The 10,248-nt window shown below is 40.4% G+C and overlaps 1 protein-coding gene across 1 annotated transcript in view; it reads left to right on the top strand.

Moving 5' to 3' along the window:
* The window catches only part of Shld2 (shieldin complex subunit 2), a 72,444-nt gene extending 62,939 nt beyond the window's left edge, over positions 1–9,505 (top strand). Inside the window, exons 5-8 of the mRNA XM_059273141.1 lie at positions 589–608; positions 782–1,010; positions 7,042–7,157; positions 8,442–9,505. Of these exons, the coding sequence (XP_059129124.1) occupies positions 589–608; positions 782–1,010; positions 7,042–7,157; positions 8,442–8,683 (607 nt within the window). The 3' untranslated portion in view covers positions 8,684–9,505. The remainder of the gene's footprint in view (positions 1–588; positions 609–781; positions 1,011–7,041; positions 7,158–8,441) is intronic.
* The last annotated feature ends 743 nt before the right edge of the window (positions 9,506–10,248 follow it).

Raw genomic sequence — 10,248 nt, 5'->3', positions numbered from 1 at the left:
GTGTTTCCAAAGACAGTTAACCAAGGGAAAAGGCCTGTTTTTAACTGTGTGGCAGCATCCCCTAGGCTGGGGGTCCAGAGAAAAGGGAAAAGAAAACTCCAGCTAGCACCAGCATTCTCCCTGTTTCCTGGCTGCCATGATGTGAGCTGCCCTGCTCTGCTGTCCTCTCCCACCATGCCTGCGCTGAGACCTCTGAACCCGTGAACTCAAATACATATCCCTGCCTGTACATGATGTCAGATATTTTGAGTGACGAGAAGCTGACTAACAAAAAATATAAGACCAAGTCTGCAAGATTAAAGACACCTTTAAATGAGTATGGAGAGGAGAGTAATGTTCAGATGGATTCATAGGCTGTACTAGTATGCAGAAAGGCAAAAACAAGTTAGGGTCAAAAGATCATAGTAGATGTAGTAGATATTTGGTATAAATTTAGTGGATGAATGAATTATGAATTACTAGAGGTGTTAACATGCTTGAGCTTACAGTGAATGACAGAAGAAACCATGCTCCCCTCCCCAATCCATTCCTTTTCGAATGGTCACTCAGACTCAGTCAGTTGCAGGCAAATCCTCCATTATATTCTAGGTTCTTTATTGAAGCCATAAGTGAGTTGAGATTCTCTTGGAAGGGAAGAATTCCAAGAGTAAGACCTTGGTGTAGCCTATACTCTAAGTGACTGTAAACGAACCACATTGCTAGCTATGTTTGTCAGTTAAAGTTATTGTTGGCTCTAATAATTCTTTCTTTCTTTCTGTTTTTTTTTTTTTTTTTAATGTAGGAGTGGTTCTGATTAAAGCCAAGGTTTCAGAGCTGGTGTTTACTGTCCCAGCAGCTCAGAAGATAGCTCTAAATGCTCACAGTTCTCTGAAGGGTATCTTCTCTTCTCTTCCCAACATTACATATGCTGGCTGTGCACATTGTGGCTCAGAACTGGAAACAGATGAGAACAGGGTCTACAGACAATGTCTGAGCTGCTTGCCATTTGCTGGGAAGAAAACATTCTATAGGTAAGGCAACAGAGTGTGACATTTTGTTAATTTGGTGGAAAATACTGCATAGGACTGGAAATGACGAAAAAGTACAAGATCCTGTTCTTTATAATGTAACTAACCGGCGCTTAAGCAGGAGAATAAAATTTCCCTGGGTGACAAATAACTGTTTGTGAAAGCAAAAATTCCCCAGTAATGAATAAGACTATTTTAAAGAATGAGGTAGATCTTACTTTCTTTAAACAGCTATATTGAAGACTTTGTTCACTTTTAACCTATATTGAAGACTTTATTCACTTTTAACCGACATCTGACTGTTCCATCGATAACTCATAAAGGTTAAAGTGTTCTGTGACCTCTCCCTGTTTGCAGAGGCCAGGGAATATTTGTCTGGCCTTCAGTGCTTCCGATTCTCACCTTTCCTTTAGAAGTGAAAGACAGCTCTTTAATGTATGTTCTCTGGTAAAATTGTTAGCTAGCTCAGTGAAAAGCACACTGCTTTCAGATCAGTGTTCAAAGTCTTGATAATCATTGTTTTATAATCATAAAATTGTATTACTTTACAAAGGACAAGAAGTCCTTTCCTATTATTTCCAAATATTGAAGTATAAAGTAAGTACATGTGTATTCAGTACTTTATTTACTTTTATGTTGTTTTAAACACGGTCTTGTTAGATAGCCCAGGCTAGTGTCAAACTCATAATCCTCCTGCATCACCTTTCTAAGTGATATGCATGTGCCCTGTGTCATGGCATACATGAAGATAATATACAGAAGCCTGGTCAGTAAGACTCATTTATCTTTACAGATATTGGTGTTTGTTAGAAAGAAGTGAATGAAGCTGGGCCTGTGCTACAGTGTGCAATCCCAGTAATTGGGAGATTAAAGTAGGATCTCAAGTTCAAGGCCAGCCAGGGCTACATAGCAAGACCGTGTCTTAACAACAATAACAACAACAACAAAAATGAATAAAAATAAATAAAATAAAAACAAGTAAGTGAATGAATTTTACTTTTTCTTTCATATTTTTCAATCCAGAGGATTGAATTTAGGGCCTCATGCTAGGCAAATGCTGTATTTTCTTCTTTTTACCCTTTATGTTGAGACAAGGTCTAAATTGCCCATGCTGACCTTGAACTTACTCTGTAGCCCAGGCAGGCCTGAAACTTGTGATCTTCCTATGTCAGCTTCCTAAGTAACTAGATCATAGTCTGTGCCTCCAGGCCTGGCCAGTTTCCTATTGCTTTAGACGTTGCTAAGGAGAGTGAATTAAGGTGCATGGTGTACAACAAACATAATTGAATTAGACTTATTAATAATTAAGGCCTTCAAAATGATGTAGAGTTGATTTATTTTATACAGAATATTTGAAGGGTGTTGAGACAAGGTTTGCTATGTGTCCCAGGCAGGTCTCAGATTCATGCCTTATAATTTGTAGTTAGTTGTATATTTGTCTTTTAAAAATGTTTTTATTGAGCAATAAGTCACATGCTGCCACAGTAACTCACACATTGCATGTGCACACATGACATCCATACACACAATAAAACATTTAAGAATTTTAGCTATATAATTCAATGATTATAGTGTATCCAGAGGACTGTAGACCTGTCCTGATAGCCAGATCCATGAACACTTATTCTACTCCTCACAGTGGAAACTGCTAACCTACTTTCTGTTGCTATAGATATACCTGACCTGAGCATTTCATACAAATTAAATCTTATAGTGTGGGGTCTTTTGTGACTTGACTGGCCTCTCAGCATAGTGTTTTCAAAGTTCATCTATGTTATGGACTTTCAGTACTTTAAAAGTTTTTATTTGCTGGGCGATGGTGGCGCATGCCTTTAATCCCAGCACTCGGGAGGCAGAGCCAGGCGGATCTCTGTGAGTTCGAGGCCACCCTGGACTACCAAGTGAGTCCCAGGAAAGGCGCAAAGCTACACAGAGAAACCCTGTCTCGAAAAAAAACCAAAAAAAAAAAAAAGTTTTTATTTATTATTATTATTGTATGTGATGTTTATGTGTCCATGCAATGGGGCATATATGGAGGTCAGAGGACAGCTTTGTAGAGTTGGTTCTCTACTTCTGTGGTGACCCAGTTAGCTTTCTGTTGCTGTGGTAATCAGCACCATGACCAAAACCAACTTGGAGCAGCAAGGGTCTGTTGGATTATACTTCCAGGTAATAGGGCATCATTAAGAGAAGTCAGGCCCGGAACTCAAGCCAGGTCAGAGGCAGAAACTATGGAGGAAAGCCGCCTACTGGCTTTCTCCCTGCCCTCTGCCTAGAGATGGCACCCCACAGACATGCTCATAGGCCATAGACCAATCTGATTGAAACTCCCTCAGATAGATAGCTCTGGGCTGTGTCAAGTTGATAGCTGAAGCTAACTAGGAGGTGTAGATTCAAGGCTTGCACAGCAGGTACCTTTATCCTCAGAGCCATCTTGCTGGCCTTAATTTTTTTTCATACAAGTGTTTTATTATTTGCTTAATTATTGAAGAACTATTAGAGTTTAGCTTCATACCGAATACTTTCTTTGAGATATTTTACTTTGAAAACTAATGTGAATAATATCAAATTATGAGAAAATACATAATGTCTTTATTACTGGTTTATTAAAAGTAACTGAATTATATGTCTTTTGTCAGTGTTATTGTGTTTAGTATTTCAGAAAAGAGAATGTTATCTATATGTTAACATGTCGACAGTTATCTATGTGTCTACATGGTTATAGATCTCTGTAGTCAGTCTAGCCGTCTGTATCTATTTAATATCCTTGTGGAGAGCCGCTTTGTCCCAACAATCTTGATAGCTTACATTATCAACCATAATATCAAGAAATATTCCTGTCTTTGTCCCTCTGAAGAAGAAATTGCTCTTTCTTCCCCAGAGAAGAACTGGCAGCATTCTCCCACTCTCCTGAGCCTCCCTCTTTATGATTCATGCAGTTTGGCCTTTTTTCTTGTAGTTTTTATTTCTTTTATGTGTATGAGTATTTTGCCTACATGTATGTGCACTATGTGTGTGCCTGGTTCCTGCAGAGCATGTAGATATCCTGGAACTGGAGTCTTATGGTTGGGAGCCAAGAGCAACGAGTACTCTTAACTGCTGAGCCATCTCTCCACCCCCAGCCTCTGCTCTTTTGTGATGGGGTCTGATGTGATTGGCTCTGGAATGTTAGCTTTCCCCATGGAATTGGTTGGTGGCTGAAGTCTTGCAGTAAATACTAGATTTAGGGCTTGGGAGGTGATTGGGGCCTTGGTCATAAGCAGTGGAAACAAGGCTCCTTCTGAAGAGAAGTGTAAGATGATGTTTTATAGAGTGTAAGCCTAGAAGCAGCCAACTAAGAGATGCTAGACTGGGTGGAGTTGGTTGGACCCAGTCACTGGTCAAAAGTGGTCCTGGTTTGGCAGGACCAACACTCAAAAATGTGTTGGTTAGAGCTGGTTGAGATGGATTGACTGTGATAGGCTGAGTTGGTTTGGAATGCAGCCAGGCAAAGTAAGCTGCTGTGGGTCTTCATGAAACCAGGGACAGTGGCCTTTGAAATACAGGTAATGTTTGAGGCTTGTCCAGGGGTGGGAGAGGCAAAGTTACTAACTTGATCTTCCCAGATGCTCATACCAGGGTGGAGATGGACACTCCTTTTCAGCACCTCTCTCTGGTGTCTGTCTTTGCCTGGGTTTTCTCAGAACCTTTCCCCTCAGGTAGGATTTGATGGCTGGGGATGGCTGGAGTTCTTTGGTACTGTTGGTTTCCGAGAGCCTGGGAGGAAGAGATTCCAGTTTTCTTTTCACTCTTGTTATCCAGTGCATGAAAGACTTGCAGTGATTCCAGCATGTGCATACCTCAGTGAGTTCAAGACTTCCTAGCCATTTCTGCTGAGTTCAGATGGATTCCTTTTCCTCTTTGTCTTGAGAATGGTCAGCTTTTCATCTGCCTTGACTTTGTTCCTGGGCTGCTTACACTTTTGGTCATTAGAGTTGTTTTCTCTGGTCCTTTTGGTCTTTGTTGCCCACATCAAAACAAACAAACAAACAAAAAACTAAGCAAAGGCAGCTTTCTGAACTTGGCTGTCAGAGAACTTGGCCATGTTCTAGGGAGCCCTATTACTGTCCATAGCATTGCCCATAGTTACTTCTCCCCCCATCACACTCACTGGGCCCTGGCACTGGGGTTTGGTCTGCGCCGTTTCATCCAGAGACTCAGAGGCCAGAGGCCTTATCCTTGTTCTTCCTGACCTGGTCACAGGGGCCCTTTATGTATGACCCTTCCCAGATTACATCAATGGCTGATGTGGGAGCTTCAGTTTTTTGTTTTTGTTTTTTTAACAGTTTTGTGTATCCCAGGTTTGCCTTGAATTTGCCATGTAACTGAGACACAATGGCTTTAACTTCTGCTCCTCTTGCCTCTGCTTCCCAAGTTCTGGGATTGTAAGTATGCATCATCATGCCTGGCTTCTGTGGTTTTGAGGATTGAATCTAGGACTTATGTATGCTAGGCAAGCATACTGAGATACATCCTTAGCACAGTACTTGTTTTTATTGCAAAATAATATTCTACCATATGTATATCCTATATATTATTCATCCATTCATAAGTTGATAAACATTAGAGTTCTTTCCTCCTTGGGGCTGCTGTGAACATGTGTGTACATGTTTTTGTGTAGACATAGTTTTCATTAATTTGGGTATGTACACAGGAATGCATTTGCTGTGTTGTATGTGTTAGCCACTTAAGGCATGGCCAAGCTGTTTTCCAAAGCAGTTATGCAATTTTCCATCTTACTAGGAAGCAATGGCTCCACATCCTTGATATTGTGTTAAGTCTCTTGTTTTAATTTCTTTGTTGCTTGAGTTTTTGCTGTCAGATATAAGAAAAGTGCCTTTCTTAAGCCAAGATCATGGAGATTTACACCTATATTTTCTTTCAAAGGCTTAGTAGTTTTAGCTGTTTATATGTAGATTTGTAATTTACCCTGTATTGATTTCTGTGTATGGTATAAGGAAGAAGTCTAATTTGTTCTTTTGCATATTCATACATGCTTGCTCCAGCATGATTTTTTAAAGTTATTTTACTGATTTTTAGGCTGGTATACAAAGCAATGGGTTTCATCATGGCTTCTTTCTCTATTTGTATCATTATACTTTGTTCTCATTCTCTTCTTTCCCCATCTGCCTCCTTATGCAGTTCAGCTGATGCCCTTCCTTCATCCAGTTAGTCGACCCTTCTGCTTTTATAAATATATCTAAAAATCGTATCTGTACTGTATATACTATAGATAATTACATTTATAGGATATATAACATTTTCACATGGGTTCTCCATATATAATTAAATATGTGGTATTTGTCTTTCTGAATCTGGCCTCTTTTACTTAACATGATTTCCAATTATATAATTTTTCTTGCATATGTGTCCAGCATGATTTATTGAAAAGGTTATTCTGGCCCACATGGAGTCATGTTGGCAGCATTGTTAAAAGAAAAACTCTAATCTTGGAGTTAGATGTAAAGGTCAGTGGTGCAGCTCTAGACTACCATGTATGAGCAGCTCCTAATCAACAGAACCCAAATCCCAACCAACCAACCAGCCAACCAGAACAACAGCAACAACAAAATAAGACAGAACACCCGAACAAACAAAACCTGCTTTCTTATAAAATTCCCAAGAGCCTTGAATGAAGGAACCAGTTTTGTTTTGTCCTGAGTATAAACCAGCATTTAGCACCATCCATGGTGTACAATAGAGACTCAGTTTGTATTTGTTGAAATGAAGAATGGAAGGAAAGGTGAGCAGAGAGAGAGAGAGAGAGAGAGAGAGAGAGAGAGAGAGAGAGAGAGACGAGAGAGAGAGAGAGAGAGGAGAGCAAACAAGAGACAGAGGCCAAGGTGGACGGAGAGAGACTGGGCTGTAAAGATGAAAGGACCTGGAATGATGTGGGTAAAGAGGGTGAAATCCGCAGTCATGTTTTATTTTTACTTCACTACCTTCCTTTCTGTTCATGAATCTGATTCTAAATTCGGTTTTTTATTTTTTGTAGGCCAGCTTTAATGACCATAGTTGATGGAAGACATAGTACTTGTGTCCATGTAGGGTCAAAGATGATGGAACGCATTCTTCTCAACATCTCTCCAGATTGCCTCAACAGAGCGATAGGTAAAATAGCAACACACCACCACACAGTGGTTCTCTGAACTATTGGCGGGAGTAGTCAGGACAGAAAGGGTACTGTGTTGTAGATAAAGCTTTTTCCTGTCACTATAAAGGTAGAAAGATCGTTCAGTTTGAGTGAAACACGAAAGCTTACATAAGGCGGAAGGTAAGTTCTCCTTACATTTGTCTTCATATATGAATAAAGGAGGGAAGCACCTAATCTCTTTAGCCGAAACTCCTGATTGGTCAGCAGACCGCTAGGAGCCTAGTCTCCCACTAGTTAAACAAATGAATGGGTAGTACCATGCACCGAAAGTAATCTCTCATTGGAATGGATTTTTAAGATCCTCAGCTGTGGTGCCAGGGACAGACAGGGAAAGCAAAGCAAACAGCTCCTGCTTGTCAGATGATCATGCTCCATGTCTGTCCTCATTAGCCTCAGACTCCTTAGCTAGACAAGCTAATCTAGTTCCTTTGTGTCTTAGTTTTGTAATTGTGGTTTGCTCTTCTTGTTAATAATAGGTTGAGCAGCTAATCCAAAAATAGGAAACATAATGAATGTCATGTTTAGATTTGAGTCTTATCCCTAAGATACTCATAATGTCTATATACACATATATGTATACATTTTTGTGTGTGTGTATATATATATACATATATATATTAAATTTAACATCCAAAACTCTTCTGGTCTCAAGAACTTTGGTTCAGAAATGCTCAGCTTGTATATGTACTTATAACTATGATTAAAAACTGTAGAAATAAGAGTATGAGGCTTTTTCTGATATGGACATGCCCTTCTTTTTTAAAATTTCTTTTATGTGTATGAGTATTTTATTCACCTGCATATCTCTACACCAGAAGAGACTAAAAGAGGGCATTGGATCCCCTAGAACTGGAGTTAGGAATGGTTGTGAGCCGCCATGTGGGTGTAGGGATTTAAACCCAAGTCCTCTGCAAGAACAAGTTCTCCTAACTGCTGAAGCCAATGCCATGCCCTTCTCACTTCAGGCCAGAACAGACCTCAGTCTTCACTTTGTTCCGAAGCTGGTGGCTGGAATTGCTGTCAGGCTGACATTTCCTGTGCTTACTTTGGATGCTCAGTGGGAGCCACACCATCTTTCTAGACTACCTTCAACAATTTGAAACTAGAAAGAGAGGTAGAGAACGAGAAATGTAAGGTGTATGTGAAGCTTGAGGAGCCCAGGGAAACAAGGAAGGCCTTCAGAATGCGGTTCTGAGAAGCTAGAAGGGGTCCTGAGTGGTGTGTGTGTTGTTCTTCCTCAGTACCTTCCTCAGAAGTCACCTACAGCATGGTCGCAGCAGACTTGCTCCACTCCTTGTTGGCCGTCAGTGCAGGACCTTGTGTGTTGAAGATCCGGAGCGTTTTCGAGTTGGATGAAAACAGCTACCCACTGCAACAGGATTTCTCCCTACTGGATTTCTGTCCTGATTCATGGACGATGTGGAGCCCGGGACTTTCTCTGAGGTTGGAGGAGGACACAGGCAGCATTCCAAGGAAGGAGTGATGAAATAATCTGTCTTTTGAAGATTTATGTATTTTTTATGTTTGTGAGTTTTGCCTGTGTCTGTCTGTGTACCATGTCTGGTGCCCACAGAGGCCGGGACAGGGGACTAGACCCCTGGGACTAGAGTAATATATGGGTGTGAGCTGCCAAATGGATTCTGAGAAAGTGCTCTTAACTGCCGAGCCACCCAACACTATTATCTGTGCTTTGAAATAAATGAAATGACAGGGCTTTTGCCTGGAGTTTTTAAAATAAATATTTTATTACCATAATATATTTGTACTAAATTTATAAGTTAATTTTAAAAAGAATTCTGTGAAGCTTTTATTATTTGCTTTTTTGTTGGTATTCTTTTTATTCTGGAGAAATGATCTAGCAATAAAGGCATATATCACAGTTCCTGAGGGTTACAGGTGCCTCATCTGTCTCCTAACGTAGACCCTGATGCATCAAGGCACTCAACACTGAAGAGCCACATGTAAGATGCTTCCTCAGAAGTCACTTTTCTGATATAAACTCTACACGCTTTTTCTTATTCCTATCTTAATAAGTGCCAGTGTGAATTAATTTCTCCATGTTAACTGTATGTGCTAGCTAGGGACACAGGACTGTTGGTGGAGTGGCAAGCGAATTAGCTGCTTCTCTTGTTGCTGAGACGACTACCCTGCAAAGTAACCGAAGGAAGGAAGGAAGGAAGGTTGACAGGTGAAGGGGCAGTCCTCATTCTGAAGAGGGACAAGTGTCCATGATCCCCCAGGTCCATCTTTGGGTTCCTGACATGTCTCAGTATTCTGATAGTCGAAGGGAGGGCACAAATATTTCCAGAGTATTGTGGCTCCTGATCAACTGGATTAGTATTGTAAAAATTCCTGAAAGCAAGCTACATATTCAGTGCAATCCTTAACAAAAGTCCAGTGAGTTTCTTCACAGAAATAGAAAAAAAAAAATCCTAAAATTCACATGGAAGAACAAAAGTACCCTAGACCAGTGTTTCTTAATCTGTAGGTCTCGACTTCTTTGGGGACGACATATCAGATATTCTTTCATATCAAATATTTACATTACAATTTATAACAGTAGCAAAATTACAGTTATGAAGTAGCAATGAAATGATTCTATTGTTGGGGGTCACCACAACATGAGGAGCTGTATAAAAGGGTCACAGCATTGGGAAAGTTGAGAACCACTACCCTAGACAGTCAAAGCCACCTGAAAAGAAAGAGCAGTGTTGGAAGAAGCACAGTATCTAGTTTCAAATCTCGTTACAGAGCTACGGTGACAAAAAACAGATGGTCTCAGAACAGACGTGTAGACCAATGGAATAAACTAGAGGATGCGGAAACAAGCCATACAGTTACCGTCACATGATTGACAACAGTGCCAAGAACATACACTGGAATGTGCATACATGCTCTTCAACAAATGGTACTGGGAAAAACCAGATAGCCACATGAGAATGAAGCTACTCCTGTCTCCTATCCTGTACAGAAAGTGATTCAAAATGGATCAGCACCTTTAAGATCTGACGGAACTGCAACCAGAAAACACAGGGAGAATCCTTCCAA

This window comes from Peromyscus eremicus, chromosome 9 (genome assembly GCF_949786415.1).
Source record: "Peromyscus eremicus chromosome 9, PerEre_H2_v1, whole genome shotgun sequence".
Classification (NCBI taxonomy): Eukaryota; Metazoa; Chordata; class Mammalia; order Rodentia; family Cricetidae; genus Peromyscus; species Peromyscus eremicus.
Note: the sequence above shows the minus strand (reverse complement) of the source record. Positions and strands in the feature narration are given on the sequence as shown.